Source organism: Nerophis lumbriciformis, linkage group LG22 (genome assembly GCF_033978685.3).
Source record: "Nerophis lumbriciformis linkage group LG22, RoL_Nlum_v2.1, whole genome shotgun sequence".
Taxonomy (NCBI): Eukaryota; Metazoa; Chordata; class Actinopteri; order Syngnathiformes; family Syngnathidae; genus Nerophis; species Nerophis lumbriciformis.
Genome location: NC_084569.2, coordinates 1,598,905 through 1,614,501, shown reverse-complemented (window position 1 = coordinate 1,614,501; position 15,597 = coordinate 1,598,905). Strand labels below are relative to the sequence as shown.

General features: G+C 37.6%; 1 protein-coding gene across 2 annotated transcripts in view; it reads left to right on the top strand.

Annotated features, from left to right (window-relative positions):
* The window catches only part of LOC133615708 (ran GTPase-activating protein 1-like), a 35,019-nt gene extending 19,745 nt beyond the window's left edge, over positions 1-15,274 (top strand). For both annotated transcript variants that reach the window (XM_061974491.2, XM_061974492.2), the window contains exons 10-16: positions 2,055-2,139; positions 2,236-2,380; positions 4,553-4,669; positions 10,372-10,477; positions 12,490-12,578; positions 12,650-12,771; positions 14,830-15,274. In XM_061974491.2, the coding sequence (XP_061830475.2) occupies positions 2,055-2,139; positions 2,236-2,380; positions 4,553-4,669; positions 10,372-10,477; positions 12,490-12,578; positions 12,650-12,771; positions 14,830-14,911 (746 nt within the window). In that variant the 3' untranslated portion in view covers positions 14,912-15,274. The remainder of the gene's footprint in view (positions 1-2,054; positions 2,140-2,235; positions 2,381-4,552; positions 4,670-10,371; positions 10,478-12,489; positions 12,579-12,649; positions 12,772-14,829) is intronic.
* The last annotated feature ends 323 nt before the right edge of the window (positions 15,275-15,597 follow it).

Below are 15,597 nucleotides of genomic sequence, written 5' to 3'. Positions count from 1 at the left end.
GGGAAAAACGCTAGTACGCCTAATCAATAATCACTGAACTCCATAGAAGAAGTAAGGCATATGATTTAGGGTTCACATGTGTGAATGTTGTATGTCTATCTGTGTTGGCCCTGTGATGAGGTGGCGACTTGTCCAGGGTGTACCCCGCCTTCCGCCCGAATGCAGCTGAGATAGGCTCCAGCTCCCCCCCCCGACCCCGAAAAGGACAAGCGGTAGAAAATGAAAGGATGGATGGATAAGTCACATTATTGGCCTCCAAAACGGAATCCGCTAATAAAAGCAAAATCAGGGAAAATGACATAATTGTAAGTGAAATGTTGTCATTGTGAGTGATGTGTTTGGGAAAATAATGTGTCTGGTAGCACTCATTTATCCCCGACACACTCAACAGCCCCTAAACTAGAAAGCTAAAGCTAGCAAGAAGAATCCATACACCCACAACACATCTCATCTGCTTGTGTTGTTGTGAACGACATCATCCATGTAACATCAATGTACAAACAGCAACTTGAGAGGCCTTTTCTCTTTTTTTAACAGCCTCAAGTGTTCTTTACTTGTCAGGCTGAGAACAGCACAGCACACTTCCCTCCACTTCACAATAATACATCCGGTCTGACTGCGCTAACAAAATAGAGGTTTCCAAAAAGTACCTTACACAGACATATTGTACAGAAAGCACGTATTGATACATTTACACAATTATTATGCTTTGACCTAAAATACTGCTCAAAATAGTCCAAAGATGTATTGCACCAATAAATGTGAGGATTTTTGCATTTAATTAGCAAACCTTTTACGGTAGTCATTTTTTTGACACAGAAAGCACACACTCTGTGGTGGTAAATAAAAAGGTTAAAAAAATGTTTTTAAATCAAACTGGAAAAACTAAATGGTATTGTTTTTTATATTGCTATTGTTATTTAAATGTATTATTGCTAATATTATTTTACTTACTGTGTTTTTTTGTTACTAATTTATACCCAGGTTTTTTTTAACTATATTTAAAGTTGAGCTTTGGTGGTACAATACTTAAATACTCATGTTTTTAAATGAATGACTAATTGTGTAATTAATAGGGGTGTAACAGTACACAAAAATTTGGGTTCGGTACGTACCTCGGTTTAGAGGTCACGGTTTGGTTCATTTTCGGTACAGTAAGAAAACAACAAAATATACATTTTTTGGTTATTTATTTACCAAATGTGTAAACAATGGCATAACATACATTACACACAGTGTCCATTGCCAGGGTTCATGTGGTCAACATATATCAAATAAAAACTAAATAAGATAAGGCTCAGAATGGTTTCTTAGCAAAACTTTTCTACATATGAAGTGCTTTTTTTGATTGATTGATTGAGACTTTTATTAGTAGATTGCACAGTACAGTACATATTCCGTACAATTGACCACTAAATGGTAACACCACAATAAGTTTTTACACTTGTTTAAGTCGGGGTCCACGTTAATCAACATTAAACTGCCTCAAGTTGTTGCTCAGATGAAATCAAATGACAAAACTTTTCTTCTACATATAAAAAGTGCAACATTAAACAGTTTCAAGTCAACTCAGCCTCAGATGAACTTTTCTTTCTCCCCCAGCCTGGCTAACTTGGCAGCTGTTTGCTCGTCTTTATCTTTGTTGAAGCGATGTTCACTTGGGGGTGGTTACGCTTCAAATGGGTTAGCATGTTTGACGTGTTGGCAGAAGCATGCTGAACAATGTCGGCAAACCTCCGTCCTCCGCACCACGCAGCCGAAGTGTTCCCAAACGGGAGATCTTAACGAGGCAGGAGGGTCTTCCAGCTCTGGCTCTTACATGTTGTCCTAGCCTGGTCGTTGCTAGCATGCCGTGTGTTGTGCCTCAGTGTGCATTGTTTACACAACGTACTTAATATGTTCGTGTGGAAACTCGTTCGGTGCACCTCCGAACCGAACCGGAACCCCCGTACCGAAACGGTTCAATACAAATCACGTAGCATTACACCCCTAGTAATTAATGGTGATTACAATATTATTCTTGCCACACGTGACATGTTGACTGTGTCCTGCAGGTAACTACCTGGGAGAAGACGGCTGCAAAACCTTGAAAGACCTAATGGAAGGCATGAACATGGCGGAGCTGCTGGCGTCGCTCAGGTAGCGCAACAACGCCTTCATGCTCACATTACGCTTTTGTGTTTGTGGACATTTGTAAAGTAAGCTCAAACAATTCCCCTTCCCCTTCTTTTTCAGCGATGATGAGGGTGAGCCGGAAGATGATGACGACGACGATGAGGATGACGACGACGACGACGATGAGGAGGAGGTAGAGGAAGAGGAAGAGGGAGTCGAGGAGGAAGAAGAAGAAGAAGAGGAAGAGGAAAATATCAGCAACAAGGTAATCTGGGTCAGAATAGTAGACAGTCACTTTCAATAACACAAATAGTTTAATAGGTCTGTACTTTTTTTTTTTGGAATGTTGCCTATCGTTCACAATCATTATGAGAGACAAGAACACACCTCTTTTTCAGGGGAGGATTTTAAAGATGATAAAAACACTTGGAAGATGCGGCTAATAGGAGTCACCGTAGTAGCCTTCAAAGTCTCTAAAACAACTTCAAAACCCTCCATCAACGTTTTATATACACACTGCAAGTATATATATAATGTAGTAACCCTAACCTTCATAACAATATGTAAGATGTACAATATACACACTGCAAGTATATATATAATGTAGTAACACACACCTACATAACAATATGTAATATGTACAATATACACACTGCAAGTATATATATAATGTAGTAACAGACACCTTCATAACAACATGTAATATGTACAATATACACACTGCAAGTATATATATAATGTAGTAATACACACCTTCATAACAATATGTAATATGTACAATATACACACTGCATGTATATATATATATAATATAGTAACAGACACCTTCATAACAATATGTGGAATATACACACTGCAAGTATATATATAATGTAGTAACAGACACCTTCATAACAATATGTAATATGTACAATATACACACTGCAAGTATATATATAATGTAGTAACAGACACCTTCATAACAATATGTAAAATGTACAATACACACACTGCAAGTATATATAAAATGTAGTAAAAGACACCTACATAACAATATGTAATATGTACAATATACACACTGCAAGTATATATATCATGTAGTGACAGACACCTTCATAACAATATGTAATATGTACAATATACACACTGCAAGTATATATAAAATGTAGTAAAAGACACCTACATAACAATATGTAATATGTACAATTAGGCCTGGACAACATAGCCTAAAAATAAAATCCCTGATTTTTTTTCACCAAAAATTTGATGTGGAATTTTTTTCAGATCTTTTTCCTCTACTTTTTAAAGAAACCATTGAATACAAATGGCCCAAGCTACGGATGCCCCTGAGGGGCAAAAGTATGCCGGAATAAGAGGAGAAAAAAATATATTTAGAATTTTTTTTAAATTGTTTGCAACAACAACAAAAATCAAATGTATGGATATATTGCTCAGGCCTATGTACAATATTTACCGTGTTTTGGTCATTTCAATCGCATTGATTTCTGTTTTCATAGCAGCGACTTCTGGCAACAAATGTGTGTTCCTACTTTCGGATACAAAGGCGAGTGTGTGTTCTAATCATGGCAGATTTGGTAACAAACAAGGAAGAAAACAATTTTTGGACAAATGATTATTCACAACCTTATCTGTTTGAATGTGAGTATACGGAGGATGAACTACTGCCTATAGAAGCCAGCACGAAGGAGCAGACGGAAGCTGAGAGAGTTAGGTGAAATCGACTTGAAACTGCAAATGTGGAAATTGAAGCCAAGCTATTTCAACATAAATGGAGTGCTTACCCAAATAAATTGGAAAAAGTGTCCCCCGCCAGCTGGACTAAACAGACAAGTGTCCATGGAGTGAGTCACACTTTATATTGATCATGATACATACAACACGTCATGCGTGTAATTACAACTACACTACATACAAGCTGTGCCAAACAAAACATGAAATAATACTTTACAGATATGATTGTTCATGTTTTTCACTCAGTACAGATTGGTGTGCTATCACAGTGTTGTGTATTACAAACTCACGTTTCGTGCTGACGTAGAAGCTAGCTTATCTCTTGCCATAACTAGCTTCTACAGCTGATACCGTAGCACACCAATGTGTTAGTACAACTAAGAGTTCCTCACTGTTCTCTCTTACAATAACAATGTTGCTACAGTTTGGTTAATGAAGTATTGTTGACGGTTTTTAGATGCATTTTTAAAGTGATTTAGAGGCAAAATGGATTGCTCCCACTAGCTGCGTTGCTAGCCACCTACAACTAGACCATTTTTACATGTTAGAATGTAAAGCAAAAAACATAATGATTGTGAACGATAGGCAACATTCCAAAAAAAGTCCAGTTCCCCTTTAAAGACTCGACCCGATAACACATTTGTCTGAATCATTTTGTTCCCGTCTTCAAATAAGTTTTACCGACCCCTTTACCTTGTCTTCAAAGTTTTCCACACCGCCAGCGACCATGCGGCCGCCAGACGCCTCATCCTTCCTCAGCTTTCCATCCCCAGACAAACTGCTGAAGCTGGGGGCCAAAAGAGCAGCGCTAATTGAGCAGCAGGTAAAGAAGTGGTTCCACTGTTTTAATAGCATTTGAATGCAAAACCATCGGCTGAGTGCTGTAATACTATAATAAATCCTCATTTTATTATAGTAATAGCTGATTATTAACATTCTATCTTTTTAGGTAATGTACTATTGTGGCCCTGAAACTATAGACAGTAGAACCTTGATGTATGAACTTTATTGGTTCTAGAACAGAATTCGTAAATCAAAAAGTTTGTATATTGAAGCAAATTTCTCCATTGGAAATAATGTAAATACAAATAATGGGTTGCAACCTCAGTTAGTTTGTTTGCTTTGAACACAAAATAAAGTGATATACAGCACCGTGTATCAAACAAACATAATAAGGAGGTGATAAATCAAATATCTGTGTTAACAATCTAAAACAACAACAACACAATTCCTCTTGGTGCCTGCACAAACGATCAGAAATCACAAAAATCCCTAACTTTGACAAGCATATTGCTACGATAATAAACATTTGAAAAAGTTAAATCCACTTACAGTACATTTAACAACAGCAAAGGAGCAATGTGTGTGTGTTCTCTTGAAAGAGGCACCGCTGAACGAGGGGTCGTCTGTGAAATAAGTCCGCTCTGACATCTTTTTCCAGAGAAGTCCGTTCTCATCACAATTAAAAGGTTTCTGCAGTACGAAGTCGGCTTCCTCAATCTTTTCGATACGAGCAAGCACAAAATGTCTGCCAGCGGGACACAAATTGAATGACTGAAGCGTTTGTACAAAGAGACATGGTAAGCACACAGAGGCATATTTGGCCCCATCTAAAAGTTCTTAAATAGAAGGGTTCGTAAATTGAGGTTTCACTGTGTACAATACCTTATTATTATGAAATAAATACATCTTCAGTTCACTGCACATTAATGTGAGCAATCAGTTGTGCAACAGGAAATTATTTAATTTGAATAAATTGGTGTAAAATGATCACAGAAAAACAGGAACGGTAAATACATTTTCGCAAAGTAGGAATATCATTAATTCGGATATTTTCATAGAGAATAAAAACAAATGTTTACGCTCTTAAAAATATATATTTTTTAAACATAATTAAGAACCTTCTAAACATGAAATAACACACATATTATAGCTTTGAGTACATTCTACTGTTGGTAATGCAGCGATTGTGGATTTTGACTGTGCGGTTATAGTCTGAGTAATAATCACGCTTTCATGGTTATCCATGGCAAAAAATTTATAAAATCACAGACAAGCCTTCGAGATTTTGGTGTTATTTACTTAATGTCGGAAATAACAGTAATCAAATAATATGATAACAATAGAAAATAATAAATATAAACAGTTATTAAAATAAGACTAGTAAAGTTAAGTGTTATTGTCATCAACTGTCATTAATGCATATTAATTCATTTTTATTCATCTATTTTATTTGTTGAATGCACCTAGTTAGATCTCATGGTACAGTGCTGTTATTCCACATAATGTTAGTGTTTCAACTTGCTATTTTATCTTACAAAGTCTATAGTTTATTCAACACAGACTGGAAGAAACAATCTTGAATGTTAAATGGTCACTGAATGACATGAGTACCTGTTGTTGTTGTTTGTTAATAAGTACAGCACTTATAGTATTACCATTTTTAGGACGCAACAAGACAAAAAAACACATAAACCAGAAGTGTCCAAATGTGGTGAAAAACCAAGGGCAGGTCTTCAATTTGGCCGAGACTAATAAACAATTTGACTGGTAGCAGTGTATTCATATCATATATACTGCAGATAGCAAGCTGCCTTTTGTTGCCATCTATTGGTCAACGAAGGTAACTCAACCAGTTATTGTACTTGAAAGGAATCTTAACACAGCATTTAGTTTTATAACCCAATCCAAACAACCTTACCTTGTAGTAGTGCAGGGCAAGAAAGTCAACCAGCACAAAAATTCAACAGACCTGGTCACACATAACACAACCTGCTCATTCAACTTTGTGGATATTATTTAAAAAATAATGTCCGATCAACATTAAAAAAAGATCAAAATTACACCCATTTAATCCCATTACAAAGCCTGATGGGAAAAATGCAAAACACTCTCCACACTTATTCATGTTTAGCGCATTTTAGCTGCTTGATATTTTTGATTGAATAAAAAACTTTAAGGAGGTTGTCACAGAAGTAAACAAGATAGAAGTACAACTTATACATACTCTTAATAACCAATTATAATAATTATTAAATATACATCCATCATATTATTATAATAATATGTACTCATATTTATATGTATGTATATGTATATATTAAAAAGTGATAGTAGCAATGATTGTCACACACACACACACTAGGTGGGACGAAATTACTCTGCATTTGACCCATCACCCTTGATCACCCCCTGGGAGGTGAGGGGAGCAGTGAGCAGCAGCGGTGATTGGTGATTTAACCCCCAATTCCAACCCTTGATACTGAGTGCCAAGCAGGGAGGTAATGGCTCCCATTTTTATAGTCTTTGGTATTACTCAGCTGGGTTTTGAACTCACAACCTACCCATCTGTGTGTGTGTGTGTGTGTGTGTGTGTGTGTGTGTGTGTGTGTGTGTGTGTGTGTGTGTATATACACGGTCAGAAAGTTTGGACACCCCTGCTACAAACTATACAATACTGCCATCTAATGTCTTGGACTTGCAACTGTCTCTGCAACTTCATGTCATACCGACAAATGAGACTTGGAAATGTGCTAATGAAAGAAGATAAAACAACTGGACAGCAGTTATCAGAATAATCTCATTGTTAATGTGGAAATAAATCATGAGATCTTATTATGAAAAACAAACATGTATTAACACACACAAAATAAATGAAAATTGGTAGCATTGAGTACTGGTAGGAATCCTGGAGTTGGCACCGTATAGGTTGAAATGTGACAATACCCATCCCTAACAGTGACATATGAATTAAAGATGCACCATGTATTTGAGTAAAACCACAATCTTTGAAGCATGATGTGGTGAGGGACGACTGTATTTATTTGCAAACAATGTATTTTGTGTTCATCTAGCTATGCCACTAATGTAAAGTGACAATGAAATACTGTCATCTAAATCAAACTGTGGTACGTGTACCACTAAAGGATATGCGGGCTCCATCTAGTGGTACACCAAAGAATCACTTAATTAAATATTCTAACACAGTGTTACTGTTCAAACTGTGTGTAATGTTACAGTGGCCAAAAATATGAAATATACTAGTATAATAAAACCTCTGCCTTATTTGTAATGAATACTTACTGGCCTACTTCGCTACCGTAATTTAATGTTGGTCATTATGGTGGTACTTGGAGAGCCAGCTGTTTTCTGAGGTGGAAAGTTAAAGAACAAGTGCACTCGATGGCAGACGGTACATAAATGACCTGTCTCCACCTGTTGCCATTCATACCAATTTTATGTTTGGTGGTGTGCCATGATATTTATCTGATGTTGGCTCAGTAAAGGTTAGTAAACATTGCCTTGGGTCATGGTAATATGAATAATTGACTATTTGTTAAATGTCAAAGATGACACAAGAATTAGTTTCTTCCTTGCCCGCTGCATCCATCCATTTTCTACCGCTTGTCCCTTTCGGGGTCGCGGGGGGTGCTGGAGCCTGTCTCAGCCTCATTCGGGCGGAAGGCGGTGTACACCCTGGACAAGTCACCACCTCATCACAGGGCCAACACAGATAGACAGACAACATTCACACACTAGGGACCATTTAGTGTTGCCAGTCAACCTATCCCCAGGTGCATGTCTTTGGAGGTGGGAGGGGCCTATCCCCAGGTGCATGTCTTTGGAGGTGGGAGGAAGCCGGAGTACCCGGAGGGAACCCACACAGTCACGGGGAGAACATGCAAACTCCACACAGAAAGACCCCGAGCCTGAGATCGGACCCAGGACCTTCGTATTGTGAGGCACATGCACTAACCCCTGTACCACCGTGCTGCTCTTGCCCGCTGCAAGTTAATGTTTTACTAGACATACATTACAAGTCATTTGGCTTGTTAACAACTATTACTATACTACTACAGTATGCTAAACATCTTAGTTATGTGGTACTTGTACAACCCTCGTTTCCATATGAGTTGGGAAATTGTGTTAGATGTAAATATAAACGGAATACAATGATTTGCAAATCCTTTTCAACCCATATTCAATTGAATATGCTACAAAGACAACATATTTGATGTTCAAACTCATAAACATTTTTTTTTTTGCAAATAATCATTAACTTTAGAATTTGATGGCAGCAACACATGACAAAGAAGTTGGGAAAGGTGGCAATAAATACTGATAAAGTTGAGGAATGCTCATCAAACACTTATTTGGAACATCCCACAGGTGAACAGGCTAATTGGGAGCAGGTGGGTGCCATGATTGGGTATAAAAGTAGATTCCATGAAATGCTCAGTCATTCACAAACAAGGATGGGGCGAGGGTCACCACTTTGTCAACAAATGCGTGAGCAAATTGTTGAACAGTTTAAGAAAAACCTTTCTCAACCAGCTATTGCAAGGAATTTAGGGATTTCACCATCTACGCTCCGTAATATCATCAAAGGGTTCAGAGAATCTGGAGAAATCACTGCACGTAAGCAGCTAAGCCCGTGACCTTCCATCCCTCAGGCTGTACTGCATCAACAAGCGACATCGGTGTGTAAAGGATATCACCACATGGGCTCAGGAACACTTCAGAAACCCACTGTCAGTAACTACAGTTGGTTGCTCCTATGCAAGGCAAAAAACGTTTATCAACAACACCCAGAAACACCGTCGGCTTCGCTGGGCCTGAGCTCATCTAAGATGGACTGATACAAAGTGGAAAAGTGTTCTGTGGTCTGACGAGTCCACATTTCAAATTGTTTTTGGAAACTGTGGACGTCGTGTCCTCCGGACCAAAGAGGAAAAGAACCATCCAGATTGTTGTAAGCGCAAAGTGTAAAAGGCAGCATGTGTGATGGTATGGGGGTGTATTAGTGGCCAAGACATGGGTAACTTACACATCTGTGAAGGCGCCATTAATGCTGAAAGGTACATACAGCTTTTGGAGCAACATATGTTGCCATCCAAGCAACGTTACCATGGACGCCCCTGCTTATTTCAGCAAGACAATGCCAAGTCACGTGTTACATCAAGGTGGCTTCATAGTAAAAGAGTGCGGGTACTAGACTGGCCTGCCTGAAGTCCAGACCTGTCTCCCATTGAAAATGTGTGGCGCATTATGAAGCCTAAAATAGCAGAAGGGAGACCCCCGGACTGTTGAACAACTTAAGCTGTACATCAAGCAAGAATGGGAAAGAATTCCACCTGAGAAGCTTCAAAAATGTGTCTCCTCAGTTCCCAAACGTTTACTGAGTGTTGTTAAAAGGAAAGGCCATGTAACACAGTGGTGAACATGCCCTTTCCCAACTACTTTGGCACGTGTTGCAGCCATGAAATTCTAAGTTAATAATTATTTGAAAAAAAAAGTTTGAGTTTGAACATCAAATATGTTGTGTTTGTAGTGCATTCAACTGAATATGGGTTGAAAATGATTTGCAAATCATTGTATTCCGTTTATATTTACATCTAACACAATTTCCCAACTTGTATGGAAACGGGGTTTGTACATATTGTATCATCTTGGGGGAATGTGGTTGTCTTTAAGCACACAAAATGTAACTGCATTGATAACTGTTCTTCCCTTCTTCGTGGTCAGGTGGATGTTGCAGATGCTATAAAAACAGCCGAAGCCTTTCTCAAAATTGCTTCCGTGTACAAGGAGGACAATAATGACGTGAAGAGCGCAGTCTTGGAAAGTGTTGGTGAGTCTGTGGTCAAGCACTGGTCGGACTTGCAGTTCCATTCTTGCTTTTTTTGGACTCTAGTGCGTTGTGTTTGGTCTGGAATTGAGCTTTAGATTTTGTAAGGCTTTATGCTAAGTTAAAGGAAACTGCATTTCTTTCCCCTATCGTTCACAATCATGAAAGACAACAACACACTTTTTCCCCCTGATTTTAAAGATGATAAAAAAACGCTTGCAAAATGTGTCTAAAGGTAGTCATCGTTGTAGCCTTCAGAACCCTCTAAAACAACTTCAAAACCCTCCAACATTTTGTATACACACTGCAAAAATATATATAATGTAGTAACAGACACCTTCATAACAATATACACACTGCAAGTATATATATAATGTAGTAACAGACACCTTCATAACAATATGTAATATGTACAATATACACACTGCAAGTATATATATAATGTAGTAACAGACACCTTCATAACAATATGTAATATGTACAATATACACACTGCAAGTATATATATAATGTAGTAACAGACACCTTCATAACAATATGTAATATGTACAATATACACACTGCAAGTATATATATAATGTAGTAACAGACACCTTCATAACAATATGTAATATGTACAATATACAGTACACACTGCAAGTATATATATATATACCGGTAATGTAGTAACAGACACCTTCATAACAATATGTAATAGGTACAATATACACACTGCAAGTATATATATAATGTAGTAACAGACACCTTCATAACAATATGTAATATGTACAATATACAGTACACACTGCAAGTATATATATATAATGTAGTAACAGACACCTTCATAACAATATGTAATATGTACAATATACACACTGCAAATATATATATAATGTAGTAACAGACACCTTCATAACAATATGTAATATGTACAATATACACACTGCAAGTACCTATATATATAATGTAGTAACACACACCTACATAACAATATGTAATATGTACAATATACACACTGCAAGTATATACATATATAATGTTTTAACAGACACCTTCATAACAATATGTAATATGTACAATATACACACTGCAAGTATATATATACAATGTAGTAACACACACCTACATAATATGTAAAATGTACAATATACACACTGCAAGTATATATATATATATATATAATGTAGTAACAGACACCTTCATAACAATATGTAAAATGTACAATATACACACTGCAAGTTTATATATAATGTAGTAACAGACACCTTCATAACAATATGTAAAATGTACAATATACACACTGCAAGTATATATATAATGTAGTAATACACACCTTCATAACAATATGTAAAATGTACAATATGCACACTGCAAGTATATATATATAATGTAGTAACATACACCTTCATAACAATATGTAAAATGTACAATATACGCACTGCCAGTATATATATAATGTAGTAACAGACACCTTCAAAAAAGTGTCTGTTTTCTCATTACCTATATCATGATTTCCCTATCAAATGAATAAATAAATACCATTAAAAAAAAACAAAAAAAGGGGCAATAAAAAGCATTCAATTAGATTTGCTGATACCTGCAGAATCGATTCATAATTTTCAACAATCAATTTTCAAAAAGATGTCTTTGAGGGCATATCTGTGCTTCCTCGTTGCATGTATACAATACATCATATATCAGCTGACAAAAGGGCATTTTTAACCCGTAACCTGTTTTGCAAAGGGTTAATAGTTATTAATGCACCAAATGATATACTGTGAGAATCAAGAGTCAATTTCAAACTGTCAACCTAAGAATGGAATTGACGAGTGAGTTATAAGATCCACATCCCTTCTAAGTAACCCTTTCCAAATTTAAGAACCAAATTGTCACAATTATGCAGCAAAAGAGAAAGGTACAAAATAGAATTGGTGAAAAAGTGAGGTGGGTGTGGCTTAAAAAGAGGTGGTGTGTAGAATTGACGTATAGATTGCAGTTCTCTTGAGACTGACAGTAATGAAATGTTTCTTCCACAGATGCCCTTCTGAAGAAAGTCTTCTCCTCATCTTCCGTGGTTGGCTACAACTTTGTGTCCTCTTTGCTGGTGCTGTTGGGACTTATTAAGGTGGGCTCGCCATCCATGTCGTCCTTTCCCTCGCCACACTTACACTTTCCTCTCATCCCGCCTGTGGTCAGAGCGAGGAGAAGGTGAAGCCGGTGCTGGTGGTGGCCGGTCACCTGCAGGCCTTGGAGCACGCCGTTCGCCAGGACTACTTCCCCACGGAGAGCAAGGCTGTGCTGAAGGCCTTCATGTCCCGGTAAGGGCGTGACAGAATGAGCCGGTCAGCAAGCAGCTTCCAGGTATAAAACGCTGTGCCATCCTCATCCCGTCTTCAGGGCTGAAGCATTACTGTGTATGAATGTTATCACACCTGCTGTGTTGGGATTATTGTCTGCTTTATTCACAAAACATATGCATTTTCCTTTTTAATCTAACTTCTCAATGCTTTGCAACTTTCATTCATTTGAGGTGAGTGACATATATATATATTTTTAATACCGTAAATTTCGGACTGTAAACCGCTACTTTTTTCTTGCGGCTTATAATTTTATGGATTTTTCTTCGCTGACGGCCATAATGCAAATAGTTAAAAAAAACAACCTGGATAGGTGTGTTCTTGTTCGCGCTATAGCGGCATCTTTTGCATAAGTTTGTTCACTGCAGGTGCTGCATTGCCCTTCTATATAGACTGAGCTTTCAACCGGAACTAGAAGTGCCATTCCATCTTCTAGGCGTCCATAGCGGTTCTACTTGTATAATTCTTCATTCATCAGTCCAAGCAACATTTGTAAGTTTTACAATACAACTAAACAATTCTTACTTACTAAAGTGTCCCATGTGTGATGTCTGTAGGAGTGTTTTCATGCATATTTGTAATGAAACCATCGTCGTTCGCATTCGCTAATATGCTAACAGGTTTACGAGTCTCTGTGTTAGTATTATTAACTTACAATGGCATTCTTTTTCTATTGTTTGTGTTGCAAATTTCGTCAGTAAATTCACCAAAATGTCACCGTGGAGTAATTGAGTCTGTTTAGCTGATTGGAGAGCTAGCTTGCGCAGCTAGTGGGTCCATGACCATGACTTCTGTTTTGTTTGATCATCCGTTTTACTGCCGTGTTACAGACACCGTTTGGAAACAATTAATAAACATTTACAAAATATTTCTGTGTAAATAACTCATTTCACAACAAATATATCCGCGACTTATAGTCTGGTCCAGCTAATATGAAGAACAATATGTTTTTTTCTTCTAAAATTTAGAGGGCGTGGCTTATATGCAAAAAGTTAAAAAATAAAATACATTTGACCTTGTCCTCGAAAGGCAGATGATGAGGTAGAGAAGGGAAGGCAAGCAGAGGGAGATTAAGTGGGTGTGTCTTTCCTCTCTGCTATAAGTGTAAGTCCACAGCACATCCCTCTTTTCCAGACTGGTTTGTTGTCTTTTTTGAGCCCATATTGAGTAGGCAAAATAGACAAAACTTGGTGAATGGTAAGAAAAGAAACGCGCTGAAGGACTGAGAAGTGGCGACCGAGTAATGGACTGTGTAAACAGGACGTGTTCCCCGTACTGCACAGGAAGTGACGTCATCAAAGTGAATGAATGAAGAGGCATATTTGGTGCCATTTAACGCTCGGTCAATCGAGGATCCACTGTATTTGCATTATTCCATATGCGAAAACATTCCGTTTTGGTGGGACATTTTGGAAACCCCAGGTTCAATTGTACCGTATTTTTCGGAGTATAAGTGGCACCTGCCAAAAATGCATAATAAAGAAGGAAAAAACATATATAAGTCGCACTGGAGTATAAGTCGCATTTTTTGGGGAAATGTATTTGATAAAAGCCAACACCAAGAATAGACATTTGAAAGGCAATTTAAAATAAATGAAGAATAGTGAACAACAGGCTGAATAAGTGTACGTTATATGAGGCATAAATAAGCAACTGGTATGTTAACGTAACATATTATGGTAAGAGTCATTCAAATAACTATAACATATAGAACATGCTATACAATCTGTCACTCCTAATCGCTAAATCCCATGAAATCTTATACGTCTAGTCTCTTACGTGAATGAGATCAATAATATTATAATGTGTTCATCATTTCACACATAAGTCGCTCCTGAGTATAAGTCGCACCCCCGGCCAAACTATGAAAAAAACTGCCACTTATAGTCCGAAAAATACGGTATATCCTTTCTTTCTTGGTTCAGCAACAGCCCTTTTAAAATGATTTGTGCAAGTTGAAATACGGTAGTAGTAAACAGCGGTCCCACACGGTCACAGTTGTGTGTTTGTCACCCACAGAAAAAACCAAGCTTTGGAGTCGTGTGGCGCCTCTCGGCACAAGCTGCAGTCCACTTTGCAGACAGTCCACTCTCACGGCTGAGAGCTGAGAACTCATATTTCACCCATGGACACTTGGGAGCCAGCACGCGTTTGCTTAAATTAAGGAAAAAAGTGAAGTCGAGCAGCGTTGTTGTCCTTCAGCGAGTCACTTGAGCTTTGGACCTGGCAGCTTGTTGACCCGCAGTCAGGTCAGTGTTGCGCAATACTCAGACCAACATCGGATGAAAAAATAAGTCCGGTGCTGGAAACACTATCTTGTACAAAATACTTGAAGGGTACATTTCTCTTTGAAACTTGCATGTTTAGAGTTCCTATTTTCTCATGTGTGTACTGTTGAATAGAAGTCTTTTCTGCCTTCAATCAGGCACCAGCTGAAATAAAATGGAGTGTTTTTCATCCTCTGCTTTGTTTGACACTTATTACTCATAACATGTCTCATGTCTGTACTTGTCACTTTCAGGTTTTCCTGCAAAATAACCTCTTCAATAGTTTACATGTGTATAGAAAACATTTCAGGTTTGTGTTATCAAGATCATTTTTTTTACGTGTTTTTTCCCCACAATTTAGATGTTTTTAAATGGTTATCATTTTTTTGTGCCGCGATGTTATGACTTCATTCTGATGGCAGGTTGAATTTGTCCTCACAATATTATGTTTTTCTCAACTGGGTTTTCCAAGAACTTGATTCTACTTACCAAAAATAAGTGTATTGCATTTTCTTAAAAT